We start from the raw sequence: 17,994 nt of genomic DNA, 5'->3' as shown, positions 1-17,994 counted from the left end.
CACTTGGGTTTAGGGTTTTGTAGAGGATGAAGAGAGCCTTGAGCTGCAATCAGTTCAGCTGTTAATACAAGAGAGAAGCTTTCCCTAATAAGAAAGCTCTTCTTACCCTTAATAGTGAACCAAAACCTCCCAGAGTGCCTGGCAACGTGGAGGTCTTCTCAGAAGAGCATAACCAAGGTCTGTGACTTCTGAAAGGGCAACAGCTATCTTCCTTCTGCTGTTTCAGATCCCCATTTGCTTTGTACATCCCCTTCTTTTTCCAAATATTAGTTAAGTGCACTGTTACCACCTGTCTTCTAGATAGCCCCATTTTTTTTTCACAACCAGGAGAATGCTTTGCCTTTGCCTTGATAAAACTCCCAGTGCTGGAAAATATTCCACTTGCAAATGGATACTGCCCACTGGGTCTTTGGGATTAGGGTTTTCTGTCAGGAATAGGACAGTTGTCCCAGAACTGGGTAGGCAGTAGGATACACTATTTTATGCACCTAGAAAAAATAGGATCACCGCCCCCCACTTTTCCATGCAGCTTCGGTGGGACATGATTGGACCTTTGTGATCACTTGTGTAGCACAGTTTTGAAAAGAAATCTGTAATCTTAGTCCCTGGAAGCTGGGGGAAAAAGCTTTAAATGCTCCAAAATCAGAAAACAAATGAAATGCCTCATAAATTTCTGTAAATCTTGTGGTTTTTTCCCTAGTCTCACAATCCTTGTGGTCTAATTGCCTGGGTTTGGCAGTGCTGAGACGAGAGCTTTTCCAAGCTCAGCAAAGGGTCTGTTAGACAATTCCTCAAGTATTTTTCTGTCATATTGTTTATGGCTTTAAGTAGTATCTTTTACTTTCATTTTTGCAGCAGAAACAATAAGTTCAGATAGTTCTGCAACAGTTTCTAGGTATGAGTCATCAAAGCTCGCAACAGTACATTTAAACTAAAAAATTTAAAACTAAACAAACCAGATTGCCATGACAACTCTGGCTACCTACAGGAGGAGCTGTGTTTTTCTGAGCATGCCAGAGATAGTGAGAAGTGTAAAAGAACACTTGATACCCGCTCTAACTTGGATTTCCATGTTCAATTTGCAAATAAAAAATTTGCCGCAATGCAAATGCTTTTACCCAGCCTGGGGGAAAACTGTTTGCCTGCTGAGAGGCAAATTCTTCCTGTCACCTCACTAATAATACTCTGTTTTGCATGGGATTAGCTGAGAGAGCAGGAGGTGTTATAGGCAGGGATTTTTCTCCCTTAGAATTCCAGCAGACACAAGCAGCAATATAGAGAAGATCATTAATTTAAAATATAATTCACTCAGTCAACTAATTAAAAGAAAACACTTTTGTTGCCATTTGCAGGTAGCTGCTGAAATGTAATTAGCTCCTGGAATGATTTCATGAATCTTCAAGACTTTTAAAAATTTGCAAATTATTTCCTAGAGACATCAGCTTTGGTGAGAGGTTTCTTCCAAAGTTTCTCTCGTGTTTATCTTTCTCTCGTGTTTATCTTTCTCTCGTGTTTATCTTTCTCCCAAGTTAGCCTTGTGACATGAGAACCGCATAGATGTAAAGGAATATCATGTGCTTTTGAGAGCCATAAATAAAAAGCAGCACTGAATTGTCAGTAACTATTATTAGCATCATGTTATTTTTCTGTTCTAGTGCATAGAATAGCAATAGTTTGTAGTGCTTTATTTTATGCAGACATCCATCATGTTCAAGGACAGGTTACCAGTGCTGAAAGCATAGCCAAACTTCTGCTGGAATCAGAGCTCGCTCAAGGCTTTCTTGCAGCTTACAAATGCCTCCTAAAATCAGGCAGTGCCCTCATGGATCTTGCTACCATGCCTGCTAACAGCATGTGCATGTTCAATGAGGGTGCTCAGGCTTGGAAACGAGATATGGCCAAGGGTTCTCCACAAGGGTGTCTGGAGAGGTGAACCACTTGACTGTACTTAGATGGTAATGACTGTCACAGGCTTTAAAATACTTCACTGCTGCTGGAAGAGCATATTAAAAGACTGCTTATTGCCATAGTGGAACAGAGCGATTGTCCATCTCCTTTGGGACCCACCTCTGGCAGCAAGTTGTGCACATGGTTCCCAAGGAAGACTGAAACCTTACAAGCATTTGAAAACAGACATTTGTTTACAAACCTCTCCTGATCAGTGTGGGTCCTGGAGAGGGACTTCTCATCTTCAACAGCAGCTTGTCCTAACCTTCCAGCAGAAATGCATTAATGCACACTGCTCTGGCTGCCCTGAGTTCCTCTTAGATTGTTAAATTGACTCGATTTGTTATGGTGGCAAACTGTGTTTATTTATTCTGTGCTGTGTAAGGATTTATCAGCTCCTGCCTTATCAGTGAAGATGCAGAAAAGCAACTAGTCTGTCTTTAACTGCAGTGCTGCAGTTTGCAAAGATCCCAAATGTCGTCTTGTTCCTTCCTACCCAGCAGCCCAGTCTGAGTAAGTAGGGGAGGGTTTCTGGTGTGTGCTGTGGTTTATGTACAGTCTTCCATCAATATTGTGAAGCTTACTGAGAATATTAATATACCACAGCTTGAAAGGACACTCTCTGCAAAAACTGGGCTCTCCTAAAGCATCAAGTGCAAAACTAACTCAATGCTTCTGAAAATCCTGTTCAATATATGCACTTGTAGTAACGATATCGTATGTCATGATATTATTCAGATTGACCTAAATAGACGTGTTTTTTCTTTTAAAAGTAAAGCTAAAAATGGATCTCAGTTTGGCTTTTAAGCTGTAAATAAGTGCTGGCAACCTTTTCTGAACTGATGTTGTGTTGAGGCTGATAGAGAAGTCTGTCTGTGGCTGAGCAGAGGTGGGTCAGACCACACATAATATAACAAGTGAATGCCTTGGCCTGATTAAACCCAACCAGATTTTGTGTTGCTGTGTTCCTCTGTAATGTGGTCCAGAAAAGATTGGATTGGTGACTAGAAAACATATTTGTTTCTTTAGAAAGAGTGAACAATCAAAATTGCAAGACGAGTTTGAGTAAAATTAGATCATGTTTTTGAGGGATGCTTTCTTAAATAGAAACTGGATTTCTAACTGCTGCCTCTGTTAAGAGAGAAAATGGATTTTGTTCTCACTTTTACCCTTGTTTAGTACCTCAGGATGGGGAAGGTGAGGAAAATGGAGGGATGGAAGAGAAGTGTACGACATGGCTGAAAACCTTAAAAATGTGGGAATATTCTACTTTCCACCAGAATTGGGAGCTTAGAAAGATTTGCGGGAAAATAAGAATGTGCCTCTGACTGTTTGCAATGAAACATTATTCCAACTCTGTAAGCCTCCCCGCTTTTGGGTCACTGTGCTGCTGGAGTCGTTTGTTTTTCGGATGAGAAGAGAAACTGATATCCCAGCAGTTTGTAGTTATTTAAAAACGTTTTCACAGAAATTTAGGGCCCAACACCCACCTGGGAACTTCCATCCTGCCTGCCTGGAGTCACATTTAGCTTCAGTGTCTTACTACTCTGCCACAAATATAATATAATGTTATAAGTGCTATTGTAAGGGGCTACATTTTGACCCCAAAAAGGCATGTTTGTAAACGGCAAATGAAACAATCCTCTGTCTACATGGCTTGACATCTCTGCCATCCTTTGTTATCATTTTAATAAAGCTGCTGAGGTACCATGGCAACTGGGTGTGATAACAACTGCCAAAGCAGGCTCAGATGGAAGAAATCCTATGCAGGATAGAATATATTTTTATTTTATTTTTTTTTTAGTATTTGCCATTTTTGGTGCTGTGCACAATGTGGATTTTTCTGTTTGTGAGCCAAGGAAGAGTTTGTCTGTTCAAAGGCTGTTGCAATTTTGCTTGGTTGACTTCATGATGGCTGGAATAATCTCCAATCTCTTGCACTCAAAAATATTTCAACTTCAGATGCACTTTTTGGCAAGTAGATGCCAAGAAGCAAAAGCCTGCGGGGGGGGAGGGATTTGGGTTTGATTTTTTTTTTCTTGTTTTCTTTAGCCCAGTCACACACATGCTGTTCTTGTTCAGTCTTTTGAAAGCCCTGCATACTTCCCAGAGGGCAGCATGCTCCCCATTTCCATTCCCCATGAATTTCCTCTCTATTGAGACTAACAATTATTGGAGATTGCAATAATTTGAAAGGTTCCCTACTTCTTCATATTTCTGTAGCACATCTCGTGCAATCTGTCCCCAGCCCTAATAAGCTGTGGTGGGATCAGCCAAAAATTACCTCTGCCTCCTTTCTTCTGTATTTTCTCTCTGTGCCTTGGTTTGCAAAGAGAAAAGAGAGAAGAGTCTTTCTTTAGTTGCTCAGTGTTGTGCATATAGAAGAAATCCTAAAGTTTAAGTGAAACCTAGCTGGAAGGATCTTTTGTATTGCAGCAGTGATGTAATGAACAGTGTAAAAATTCAATACATGTGTGTATCTGCTTAGTTACTATTCATTTATTCTTGAAGCTGGCAGAAAGTCACTTCAAAAGTCCAACATTGAAATGGGAGATGAAGGTCTGTTAGTTTTCCAAAGGCTGGTGCATAGGAACTGTGTAAATATTGCTGATCTTATGTTATTTCTTTAAACAGTCCGTTAAAGTGCCTCTTGCCTATGTTGGCATCTCCTTGTTGACAGAGAGGTGTGGTGTTGCCTGTGTGTGCAGAGTGTTGCTGGCTGGTTGTTTTGTTTTTTTCTCCTCCCACGTAGTATGTGGCAATTGCCAAAGGAAAACATTTCCTATGTTGGCAGTCATTCCATATATTACATTACCTGTTTTCATTTGCAGGTTTTTAACTTATTCCTACCTTCTGGCCTTCAATGCGTGGCTTCTGCTGGCCCCGATCACCCTGTGCTATGACTGGCAGGTCGGCAGCATCCCTCTGGTCGAGTCCATCTGGGATGCAAGGAACTTAGCCACAGTGTTCCTGGTGCTGGTGATGGCATTACTCAGCCTACACTGCATTGCTGCATTCAAGGTAACACCAAAACACATGCAGTACAACATTTAAAAAAATAACTATCTTTTGTTTCCTAATCTTATGGTTTTTGTACTGCAGGTCAGCAAGACAGCTTATCAGATCAGAGGTCTCCATGTCTTCTTTAGACACATCACCCCCAAAGGCCTCCAGGCTTCCTGATGTAACTTTCATCTGGACATGTGTCTTTTTTGCTTCAGAGATGATTTTAGGTGCTTGTGATTCCAGGTCTTCCATGCTTGCTGATGATTCCCATTTTCTCTTGCGGTCTTCGATGCACTCTCCCATGACTGCATAATACGTACAGAGAATAGCAACGAGGCTGGTGAAGGGACTCGAGCACAAGTCCTATGAGGAGAGGCTGAGGGAGCTGGGGTTGTTCAGCCTGGAGAAGAGGAGGCTCAGGGAAGACCTCATCACTCTCTGCAACTCCCTGAAAGGAGGTTGTAGCCAGGTGGGGGTTGGTCTCTTCTCCCAGGCAACCATCAGCAAGACAAGAAGGCATGGTCTTAAGTTGTGCCAGGGGAGGTTAAGGTTAGATAATAGGAAGACATTCTTTACAGAGAGGGTAATCAGGCATTGGAATGGGTTGCCCAGGGAAGTGGTGGATTCTCCATCCCTGGAGGTTTTTAAGATAAGACTGGATGTGGCACAAAGTGCCATGGTCTAGTAACCACAGTGGTGTTGGATCAAGGGTTGGACTTGATGATCTCAAAGGTCTCTTCCAACCCAACTGATTCTATGATTCTATTCTATGATCTTCAGATGAAATGGTTGGTTAAGCACAAGTTTTCCTCTGGAATGCATTGGATTGAGGTGAAAGAAACATACCATTAATAACTGATGCAGGCAAGCTTAACAGATGAAAATATCTTTCTAGTTGAATGTCTCGGTCTCTAATTGGTCTGATTTGAGGGCAAAACTTGGCCCGGAGTCCCGCATTCGATTACTGTTAATGATCCAAACCCCACTGAAGTTGTTAAGCATCTCTGCCTCTCCCATAGTCATTAGGCTTTTTGTCACTTACTTCAGACAGGACTGGGAACTGTCATCTGCAGAACCATTTGAAAATAAAATCAATTCTTGTATTCGCACTTCTGCTATGCTTCCAAAACCTAAACGTTGAATACATCTTGATGAGAAGATTTTTTTGTCAGCGGAGTAATGGAATGTGGGAAATCTGAAATGATCTGGAAATTGTTCTTTAGCGTAAATAAATAGTTGGTAAACCATACTTTACAATTCAGCATCTCAGAGGCACCATTAATTGTATTGCAGACATGGAAGTGAGATTGTACTAGCCTTGTCAGAGATCAGATATGCACTTATATGGAAAGGGGTTTTTTTGTGGATCATAGGAACTTACAAGCTGTTCCTCCTTCAGCTGTGTTGTGGAAGCTTCTTTAAGAAAGGTTTTGGTAGTCACTTTGGAAATAGTACAAAAGTTTCTCTCTCTTAAATATATGTATCACTGAAAAGCATAGTAGAAGAGTGACAGGTTTTTAATACCTATGTTATGCTGAAATGTGCAGGTCATGTACATCCTTCCGTCTACCCTGGCAGTCTTCCTTGTGCTCCTGATAAGAGAAAGAAAATGAACCAAACAGTTTGAGGCTGCAGAGTCCTTAATTTAGATAATACATTGGCAGATGCTGTGTAGGAAATATGGGAAAATACCCTATTAGGTATTCACTAGTTCTACCTGCAGGTTATACATCATCTCGTATTCCTCCTGCTTTCATTATTCACTGCTAGCGATATTCAGAACTGTTTGTATTATACCTAATTCTATTCCCAGGAAAGTTAATGATAAAATTCTCATTAGCCCAGTACTGAAGACTTCTAAAAAATCTTATTCCATGTTCTTTGAAGTTTCATTTCATTTTTATTTCTTCTCCTGTTGTCAGAATTTGAACTATGTGTAAGAATAATATTGTTGGTTCGCTTGGAAAAAATATTTCAGAATTATCCGAAGACATTTTGTGTTACTTTATTTTGGGTAAAATAATAGTCCAAAAGGATTCCTTTGGGTAAATGAGTCATTTGTCTTCTGTCAAACTGCAAAACAAAATACTTCAAAACATTTTGTGTATTAAATGTCCAGATTTTATAATATTTTTATTACTTATTTTTTAAATCAAAACAAATCAGTCTGGATTTAGGAATAGCACTGTTTGATTTGAAACTACAACTTGTAATTTTTTGTGAGAAGTTCAGTTTTGCTCTTGACCACTGTTAATGTTATTAAAGAATATGAATTTCACTCTTTGGGCATTTACTTAGTGGATGCTTTGAAATTCATCTTACGAATTTCTTTGTGTTTATTCTTGAAAACCCCAAACACTGAATCAATTGGATCTGAAGCAATCTGCTTTTGTATCTAGTTCAGTAAAACTAGAACCATCTTGACAGTCTCCGGTTGTAGCCTCCAACAAACCCACTGTGAACATGGAACTGGTAATGATTCCTGGGGATCATCTTGGACTTGCTTCCCCCAGCCCTAGGTATAGAATCATAGAATCACAGAATGGTTTGGTTGAGAGGGACCTTAAAGATCATCTAGTTCCAACCCCCCTGCCAGGGGCAGGGACACCTTCCACTTGACCAGGTTGCTCAGAGCTCCATCCAACCTGGCCTTGAACACTTTCAGGGATGGAGCAAATATATGCATATAACTAGAGGTATAACTGGAGAGAGCTGAAATATTTTGCTTTTCAGGAAATCCTAAATTTCTGATTTCTGAAGCTTTTTGCTGTTTTATTTTTAACAACTCACGTGGTCACCCAGTTGTGATACTGCCTTTAAGTTGTATGAAAATTGTATGAAGATTGTGTTGTGCTGAGTAGTGTGCATTACTGAGGAAAGCAAACAGCAGGAAGTGCCCTTTTCCCTGGAAATAAATTATCCTGTTTGTCTTCAAACACTCCCTTTTACAATGGAGAGAGGGAAGTTCAGGACACATGAACTGCAGGCAAAACTGATTATACTAGGCTCTTAAGAAAACACCTTTCCAGGTGCAACAGCAGTGGCCTTTTATATGACATTGCTTTCCTCGAGAAGGACCATCCTTCAGTTAAGCCCCAGACAGGCTATTTCTCTGTATTTTACAGCTTGTAGGCAGCACGAGACACATCTGTTGGTTTTTCCCACTTCATAAAGTGTAAGATGTTCTGCTTCTTTTAAAGCAAACACACAAAACTTTCTTAGAAGCCATTTTTCTCTCCTTTTTCATTGCAAACTCCAACCTGAAAGAGATAGCTTGGAATTTTTCAAGGAATTATTTTTGAGTGAACAGATATGCAGTTTGTGTGCCTTTTGCCTGAGAGTGTAGGTGTGCAGGGGTAAGAGGACAAAACCTCATTCATTCTCATTGGCACTGTCACTTTCTGTGGCATGGAGAATGGAAATGCTAGAAATTGTTTTGGCAGCAGTGAGGACATTTGTCCAGTGAACTCTGAACTGATTGTCTGTGGCAAGAGATGATGTGTGTGCATCCACAACACAAGCTCACAGGAGACTCGCAGAATGTATTGCATGGACTGTAATTAGGGAATACATGGATTGGATTTCTGCCTTTGGTGCCATCGAATTTTAAACAGGGCTAATTTGTTGTTGCTGTTTTGATTAGGGTAATAACTCTCTTGGCATGTATGTGTAGGGCTGATAAAGGACGTCTAAGGCATGAAGCTTTCTTGTTCAGTTTCATTTTGTGAGCATTGTTATACCTCTGAAGGAGAAGAAACAGTGGAAGATTTCTGTCCATAGGTGCTTTTCTTGAAGCATGTCTGTTACTAGATGGGGGTTTAATGCTAAAAACTGCAGAAATGCAGAAGGCAGCTCTCCAGTTTGTTTGGAGAGACAAGCATCCCTTCTCATCTTCCATATACACTTTCACTGTTGGTCTCCACCTTACTAAATGAGGTAGTCACTTGAAAAAATTGCTTTCTTAATATCTTGTATAGAATTTCCATTCTCTGGGTCACTTCTTCTGTGTAGTGTGAATCCCTCTTGCCTATTGGCTGGAGAGCTCCCTGTGGGCAGTTCCCCAAGTAGGACTTGTTGCCCTGCACAGTGTTGAGGTGCACAGCCATGCTTGTGTCTTGCTGCAGTCATCCCTATCACATGTCACAATTAATGCCCATCTTCAGGAGGTCTGTCAGGAGTAAAAAAAAACAGGCCAACTCCTTGTTGCATCTCCCACTGGGGGAGGAAAGGACCTTGCTGTCACCTTGCCAAGATTTTTCCATAGTGACTAATGTGGCAAAGTGGCAGTCCACCATTAAGCAGCTCTTTGAAACCTTTTGGGACTTGATTTTTTACCATGCAGATGCCCAGCATGCTCTGCAAATTGGCCTCTCTGGAGCTTTTTTAGCCAAGGTACCAGGAGTCACTGGTTTGTCTCAAAATCCTCAGGTTCTGCTCAGCTCTTTGCAGTGAATTTCCTCACACAGGCTTCAAGCAGTGTGCTGGGTGATGTGACAAAGGCTGGGGATGTTGTTGCAAACACCTGCACCCTAGAGATATATTAATAGCTGGCAAAAGAGAATGACATTTATTTATCATTCATTTTCAAAGACAGCCTCAGCTGCGAGGAATGGATGTGGTCTGACTTCCAGCTTTGGGACTAGATGGGTTACAAAGGCACCAGGAAATGGCTGAAGCACTCTCTTATTGTGTGTCAAGCATGCCAGTTGCAAGGTCAGAGAAATAATCTGGTGCTTCAAATGGCCACTGGCCTACCCAGGGGCCTTCCTATCCTGGAAGAAGCGGCGAGCACCTGGAGAACTGAAGGGAGGACAACAATTCTTGGCATTATCATCAGGGTGACAGTTATTTCTTTGACATGTCATAATAATTCAACGAGCATGAAAGGAAGACCCTTCAGGTGCCACTCTGCGTGGCATTTTTAGGTCGCTGCTTAATTAGCAGTGTGATTAAAATGCGGCTTGTCCTGTAGTAGTAGCTGTGAATGTGTATGTCTGTACATGATGGATGGGATTCCACTTTCCATTGGTACCTCATACATGGAGGGCTGATAATGGGAAAACTCATGTGTGTGCCATGGGCTAGTTCAGAGCCAGCTGACCTGGAAAACTAATTTGAAACAGTAGCTTTTGTACCTGACCACTTTGGGGGAATGTATCGTGCCTCATATTGCTTGGCCCTCATGCATCTGTGGTCATGACCAGCACTATGGAGGGACCTTATAGTGGTTCACAGCACCTTCTACCTGTTCAGCAGGAACACATGATGATGTGCAGCAGTCTCATGTCTGAGGAGGGAGTGCTGCTTACATTTCACGTCAATTAAAAGGATATGTCTAGTGTTCTCTAGGATATACCTTTTCAAAGAACACACTTTTCTGCTCTGTGTGATGTGGCTACATATGGTACAGGAAGTTGTGATGGTTTTCAGGTTATGTTCATTAAATGCAACTGAGATACATGTTATCCTGATCTTTCATATTCTGCAGTTGGTAGTATTTTACTTCAAGTCTAATTTTAAAGGTAATGCTGCCTCTTTAAATTTCCCTGCATAGTGCTTCTTAGCCAAGACAAGACAATTTATACCAAATTATGATGACTTTAATTCGTACTGTAATTGGCATCATATTGCTATTTTTCTGGTAGATTATATGTATGAATATCATCTGAGTATATTCTTCAGTCACTTGAAGGCTAAATTTCTTAGCTGACAATGGTCAGTTCCATCAAGGAGAGGAATTAATTTGTATCTCTTCTTTGTGTGCATGTTTCTGTTGTTTTTGCTAGCACTCACTGTGTGTATTCTGTTATGCTATTTACTTTACCCTGCACTCTTGAGGCCCTTGCCTCGTTTCCCAGGTTGGCATTTCATTAATAAATCACAGCTTATGGACCTTTCTGGGGAACAATTGCCTTTTATAATATTCTACAGTAGTACCAGCATAGTTAGAAAGTATGCCTAGCAAAATTTATATGCCACAACACTTCCAGAACAATACCTACGTCAAAGGCACAGCAAGGTGAATAAGGCTATTCACTGATGGAGTCTATCTGACGAGCTGGAAACCACAGTCATTTTCATAAAAGGTCCATTTAAAATAAATCCTGCTTTCATTTTCCTGAGGGCCACTTGAATTCCTTCCACAGAGAGAGAGAAGGTCAGGGCTGATGTTCTTAATCCTTAGCAGTGAGTTTTTTCTATGCTGCTTCTGTTGTTAATATTTGCTGCAGGGAGAGAGTAATAAGCCAGAAAGACTCTGTTTAGTGAAAGCTGGGGGAAGGGGGGGAGCCCCTTGCGGGCACCCCGAGTGCCTCTCTGGCTGCATTTCTGCTCTGTCAACTGCTGCAAACAGATCAGCTGCATGCAGGTCCCTGGTGGGGCTGGAAGAAACAGGAAAGCCTTCCCAGGGTGCTTGTTGTGCCAGCTGACAGACTCAAGTGAAAGGAAAAACCTTCCTTAGTATGTTTGTGACTGCTGTTCTAGATTAAAAAAGCAAACACAAGAACTATCAAAACACCTTGCTCTTTTTCTCAGTAGATGTTTGAAATAACAGGTTTGGAGTGTGATACACTCGTGAGTAATTATAACCATAGCTGTAGTAGTTCTGATTTGGCTCACCATGAATATATTCAGCATCTCACCAAACAGGCCCTTAACACCTGCAGGAGTTTGTCACGCTAGGAAGGTAATTTTCATAGGGGCAGGTAGTTCTGCCATTTTCAGTATATTAACACTGAAATACTCTTTTTATTCTACTATTTTCTTCTTCTGATTTGTGTTAATGTTTCAAGGCCCACTCAGAGCTGAAAGGTTTGGAGTGGCACAGTAATAGGGGTGAGTAGGAGAGGGTAGGTGAAATGAGGACCAAGAAATTTATAGCTGGGGGAGGTAATGATGCTCATCATGGCAGTTTGGCCATTAGGGTGCCAAGCTATTGTGGTATATTTGTTAGAATCCTCTTGTTCCTTGTTCCATTCTTAAGAGCAAACTTGCCAATAACAGAGTTGCTTTTCCAAAGACCATTCTTTTATGTACTGCAAGCAGTGTGCGTTAAATTTTGCCTGTTTTGTTTTGTTTTCCCCACTTGGTGAAGCAGCCTGCAGTCATAGAATGAAAGGGAAGAGGGAAAAACCACCAGAAGGTCAAAAGCATTATTTGAATTCCTGGAGCAATTTGTGATTTTCCTATTTCCTTTTGGAATGTTTCACTTCTCTTTCAAAGATGTGTGTGCTCCTTCATCTTGGTCAAATTGGCTTGTCAAGTGGAATTAGAGGTTGCAGAGATTAAGGATTGGTAAAATGAGCTTATATCTTCAGGGAGTTTTAGAAACCTGGGTTAAAAAGACTGTAAACAGCTGAATGGATGGGTAGCTGACATCTACAGGGGAAAAGAAAATAATAGATATCAAAATTTTACTGTAAGACACTAAAGTAAAAAGTGAAATATTGTAGAATATACTTCTGTGTCCTGCCGTTGGTTATGGGAGTGGGAAAGGACTATTTTCTGCTTTTATTCTATAATTGAAAGACTGTTTTTCAAAGCTGTTGAGTGTCCACAGCTCCCATTGATGTAAACTTTTTAGGCACTTTGAGCACTTCTGAAAAAAATGCTGTTTTACCTGTTATACAGACCAGGACTTGATTCCTTCTGGAATTGGAAAGATCTTGTTAGGGTGGTCTGAGATACATGCCAAGGATTCCTCTTCATATAATCCTGTGTTAGGAAGCCAATGCTACTTTCAAGGGTTTTTATTCAGATCCTGGCTGGTGTGTGTTTGCCTGTACACCAGTTCCTGAATAGGTGCTGCACCTGGTGAACTGGAAAGTAGGTTTTGTTATTGCCAAATACTTGAAATAATATCAGTGTGTCAGGTAGTTAATAAGCAAACAGAAGTGATGATCAAAATAGTGTTGTAAATCTCCATGGCTCTGGACTATTTGTGAAGTATAAAATGTGATTAATTCTAGTCAGTAGTAACTGTGAGTGATTTCTGTCAAAACTAGATGATCGTCAAGGAAAATTGAGTTATTTTAGGAAGTCAGTGACTTGATAAGCCTGGCATTCAAGCAGCTGGTGCTACTGAAGATGCTGATTTTTTAATTTTTTTAAATGAGATGAAAGAATAAAACTGATAAATTGTAGTGATTACAGAATTTGTGGCTCTATTTGTAGGAGCAAGCTGATTAAACCAGATGTCTGAGCCAGATTTGAAGCTGGGAAGTTACCTTTGCCTTACCAAATGTTTGAGTTTTTCAGACCATCTGTTGACACCTGACTTTTGGCATCATTCACTTAGAAATAGTGGCACAGGCAGCAGAGTGAAACAGCCTCAGCTCCACAGTGCCCACCTGTTTGGTCACAGAAGATAAAGATGTGCATGTTTCATCCTAATTTCTGCTGGTGACCTAAAGGAGATCATGGAGGATGGTACAGCTGTGCTATGACCTGTCTGTGCCTGCACCAGTGAGGTGGGACTTCAGAGTGCCCAGTGCTTGCTTCTGGGAGCTTTACAACCACAGAGATTTTTTTTTCCTGTGAAGAAATGAGTACCTGGGTTTGATTCCTGATTAGCTTATGCTTTCTTTTTATTATCATGAATGCAGAGTGAATTTGACGTGCATCCTACACCATCCCTTTTATCTTTAATACTATATATGTGGAAAGTGCAAGAGGAGATGTTTGCAGATCCTGACCTCTTACCAGGTGAGATGCTGCCAGTGGTTTGATGCAGGCTGGTTAGGAGTTGTGTTGCCAAGCTACTTGTGGCTTCATGAGAGAGTGGTACAGCAGGAATACATGAATTAGGTTTGTGTGCTGTCTGCACTAAGGGCTTGCACAAATGGATGTTAGGAATAAACTGAAGAAGTGTCATCCTCTGTCTGTGGTCTACAGACCATCACATAGCCTCTTCGAATCTCTGTGTCTCTTTTGATGGATAATGCACTTACCTCCTAGGCCTGCAAGCATTTGAAAATGAGGAATAGCAATCATTGCTTTTATACAGCCATGCACTCCCAGCTTTCCTGGATGCTAGCTTTTCTGTGCATGCAGTTAGATGTTCCAAGCACAACATCTCACTGGCTGCAATGGCCATCCAGAGCTCACTGTCAGAGGGTGATTGATGCATTTGGTGGGAAAGAAGTCTTTACTCCATGGAGCTGTTGGTTCTAAATGGTGAAGAGGTGGCACTTGCCTCATTCTCAAAATAAACCGTTAGAGGAAGAAATTAAACCCATTTGATTGCTACCTTCCCATCAAACAGGCAAGCATGTATAAACACTTTTGGAAATACTCAGAGGTAGAACAGAATGGAATTTGCTTAGGTTTGTTTGCCCAGCTGCTGTCTTCCCTGAGGTGCAACTTAATCCAGCCAGAAGGAATGCTGTCCTCATGGCTCTGCTTTCCAATGCCTCGGCCCTTGGAGGTGCCAGGGGATGTGAACATCAGTCCTGTCATCACAGTCTAGACTTAATGGATCTGGGACTTGATGGATCTGGCACCTCAGACAATGCTTTCTCAAGGGAAAAAGTAAGGAATTTACGGTGGGCTTATGCAGGTCCACAGTTAGGACAGGTATGTTGAAGTAATCTGTGCACCTCCTGCACTCATACTTTGAGGGCTCTGACTTGTAGAAGACTTGTGATTTAGCCGTAGTCAGCAAATACTTATTTATGGCTTAGGAATGTCTTCTATGTAATATGGAAGGACTTCTTTCAGTTGTGAAATCAAGGGTTTCTTCCTTTTCCCCCAAGTTGCCAAGGAAGCAGTTTTTGAGATTTACTGCTGTATTGATAATGTTTGACCTTGGAGTGATTCTTTGATATTTTGTTTGAGATAGTGTGACACTTTACTTGGGAGAAGTAGTGTTCTTTAGTTCTTTGATAAATCTATGAAAAGTAATTTAAAAGGCTCTTTTCTTGATTGGTTTTTGGTTTGGTTCGTTGGTTTGTTGTTGGGTTTTTTTTGGTTACAGTATATTGAAGGCTTAATTGTAATGAGTTAGATGTGAATTTGAAAACTCCTCCCTCCCACCAAGCTATTTACTATAAGAAATGCTATTTTGATTTGAAGTCAGCTTGTCCTGAACAGGAGGAATTGTTCTAAGGTTAATTCAAAGGTGTTCATTGATTCATTTTTTTTTCCCTCCCAGAGAGAGACCTCTCTGACGGAAAGATAAGTTTTGTATTTCCAAAAGAAAGCACTTCCTTTAAGATGAAAGGAATTGTCTCTCTGTAAAAGGACTGAAGTGATCTGTAATTTCTAGTCCAACCTTTTTCATTCAAAGGAAAAAGGAAGACAAACAAAATTGCCTATTACTCTTTAAAAGCTTTTACTACTGCTCTGGGTACCCGAAAGATGCTGATTCTGACACCTTTAGCTCAGCTGTTTCAGGTGGGCTCATATGACCAAAGTAATTAAACCAAATATATGGTCCCAATATTTCTTTTATTTCCTTGCCTGGAAAATGTAACAGGCTACATACAGATTGAGTCTGTTTTTTTTAAAAGACACGTGAAAAGCATCTCCTCTGGCTTGAGTTGAATGGGAGATCCTGCTGTCCTCTGTTCCTGCAACCCTACGGTACCAGTCCCTGAGGATCTTGTGCCATTCTGTCCTGCTTATTTAATTATTTATAAATCTGTCAGTCCCTTCAAGGAAAAGGGGAATAGAAGGGGAATCCTAAGTAAATTTGTTGGGAAAAAGGATAAAGGAGAATATGGTACCTTATGGCTTGTGCTGTTAGCTTTTAGCTGTCTACAGTTATCACCCCTGGTACATACAATCCTTTCAACACATTGTGGTTGCGTTTCTGTCCTTTCTTCTGTTTTCCCTGAGCTACCCAGGTTGGCAGATGTTAGCCCTTCCTGGAAAGGCAGGGACAGGTAGCTCTGCTGTGCCCTGGCAAGGCTGGGATAGAAGAATGTGCAGCTCTCTAATTGGTCAGTTGAAACTGTTTAGGGAAGTGAGAGATAAGATCTGGTTGTGAACAGGGGAGCTTTGTCCTCCAGTATGAATTCCAAACTGTGGGCAGCCAGTCATTTAGAAGTTGCTTGAGCCAGAGGCTGCATCCAGACTGTGTTGCTAATGGCCACAGATGAGTTTCAGATGCCCACCAACCACACCTATTTGTGCTGCCGTGCCTGGAGGCTCTCCCCAGCCTCTCCTCCCAGGCAGGACCCGACCACAGGGCCAAGATGTCATACACGAAGGCCCTGGACAAATTTAGGAGACATTAATGTCTGGGCAGAGGAGAGAAGCCCAGACTGAGCTCTGGGATGACCACAGCAGTTTGACCTGTTGGCTCACAGGCAGGACCACGCGTAGCACGAAACCAGCTGCAGCCTGGCCTTCGAGGACCAGCTCTTCACAAAAGCCTCTGCCTCAATGGAATGCTTTAGAAAGGCCACTGCCAGTTATTTTTTTTTTCAGAAATCAGTAGCACCGTGGAGGGTTCTGCTGCTTCGTGAGGCTGGTTTGTGAGTGCTGGTCTGCTGTCTTTGAGCCCTGCCCAAGGGACTGAGCTGGCAGCCCTCAATGGCATTAACCCAGAGTTGTGACGTGTTGTGTAGACAAAAAGGGCATGCAGTACCATTTTCTCCTTCAGCTGAGCTAATTCCCACATCTTTCTCTTTCCCATTTGATGTACAAGTTTTGTCTTTCTCTAGCATTCAGTTTCCTTTGCTTATCTACAGTGTTGCAGCCTTGAGTAACACCATGTCCTTCCTAGAGATTTTTAACTGGAGGTTGTTTTCCCAGTTATTGATTTAATGAACAATAACTGGAGAAATATTCAATAACTGGTTTATTTGAAAGCAAGTGCATATCTTGGTGGCAGAGAACATTTTATGCATTAGCAGTGCACTCCCTTTGGCCCAACATACCTTCTTGTGCCTCTGGGTCTTTGTGGCTAAACCACTGGGGTAGAGTGGTGGCAGAAAATGGGCACCATAATTAAATCAGACAAGGTGGGAAGGAAGTGTCAAATGCAGGAGAAAATGGAGTATATTTCCAGAGCTGAATGGGAGGAAAGTTGGAGTTGAGCTGAGGACTGATAATTTGCATTCAGAGTTGAGAAATAATTTTTAATCCTTTTTTTTTCTGTTTGATTTTCTATTGTAATTAGAAGCCAAAATGACCGTTACTGGGCAGCTCTGCTCATCAGCTTTATGGATTGGTGTCAGCTTCAGCTCTGAGAACAATATATTTTAGGTGCTTTTGTGACTGCATGTAGGCACTAGTAACTGTGATTCCAAGACACTCAAAAAGTGGATACTAGAAGTGCCACAGATAACTGTGGTGCTGTTTAAAGCAGATATTGATAAAGAAGTCTCGGGACATCAATTCTACTCCTCTCTCTGTCTCATCTTTCCTCTTTGAGACAGAGGAAACTAGTGCACTTTTTTGTGATCCTAGGGTTCAGCTCCTCTAAAGCAACATCAGAGCCTCCTGACTTGGACCTGTGCATTTGGTACCCATAGAAAATGTTCATTGTCTTTCCCATAGAATAGAATGAATATATTTTAATAGTAAGGCTTCTGAATTTCAGCCACTGTCTAGACCAGTGGTAACTGGTGTTGCAGTCTGTAGCTTTGCAAAAGCAAATAGGTTGTACTGCTTGGCCTGGCATCATTGATTGGTCTCCCTTTCTCTGCTCAAAAATCTTGTTCAGCAATCCTAAATTTAGCTCCCTCCAGCAGAGAAGTCAATTTGCTCTCCAAAGTTGAGAAATTGCCCACAACAATTAGAAAGTACCGCAACCATTAAGTGATTCTGGTTGCATCTGTTTCTAAGCGTGACAAAGCTTCTTCATCGGGCGGCTGATGAGGAGCGGTATCGCGGGGCATGAAAGCACAGATGTCTGCCTGGGTGATTGAGCGGGCCTAAAGCTACACTTCTGTTAGCCTGATGTCATTCTCTGAGAACATCAGAAGAAAGCAAGAGCTGTTTCTCCCTCTTGGTGTGGAGCTAAATCTGAAACTCAACTCGCCCGAGGAGGCTTGGGTCTCTCCATGGCAGGATCGGTGGCCGCTGCTGATGGCG

The 17,994-nt window shown here is 41.5% G+C and overlaps 1 protein-coding gene across 1 annotated transcript in view; it reads left to right on the top strand.

The window, feature by feature from the left end:
• Positions 1 to 17,994, top strand: part of TMTC1 (transmembrane and tetratricopeptide repeat containing 1) — a gene marked incomplete at its 5' end in the record, with an annotated part of 145,716 nt that overhangs the window by 64,291 nt on the left and 63,431 nt on the right. Inside the window, one exon of the mRNA XM_027661528.1 lies at positions 4,779 to 4,968. Within this exon, the coding sequence (XP_027517329.1) occupies positions 4,779 to 4,968 (190 nt within the window). The remainder of the gene's footprint in view (positions 1 to 4,778; positions 4,969 to 17,994) is intronic.

The sequence above is a fragment of the Corapipo altera genome, unplaced genomic scaffold (genome assembly GCF_003945725.1).
Source record: "Corapipo altera isolate COAL_440 unplaced genomic scaffold, ASM394572v1 1, whole genome shotgun sequence".
NCBI lineage: Eukaryota > Metazoa > Chordata > Aves > Passeriformes > Pipridae > Corapipo > Corapipo altera.
The sequence above is the reverse complement of the archived record's forward strand: the minus strand, read 5'-3'. Positions and strand labels throughout refer to the sequence as shown.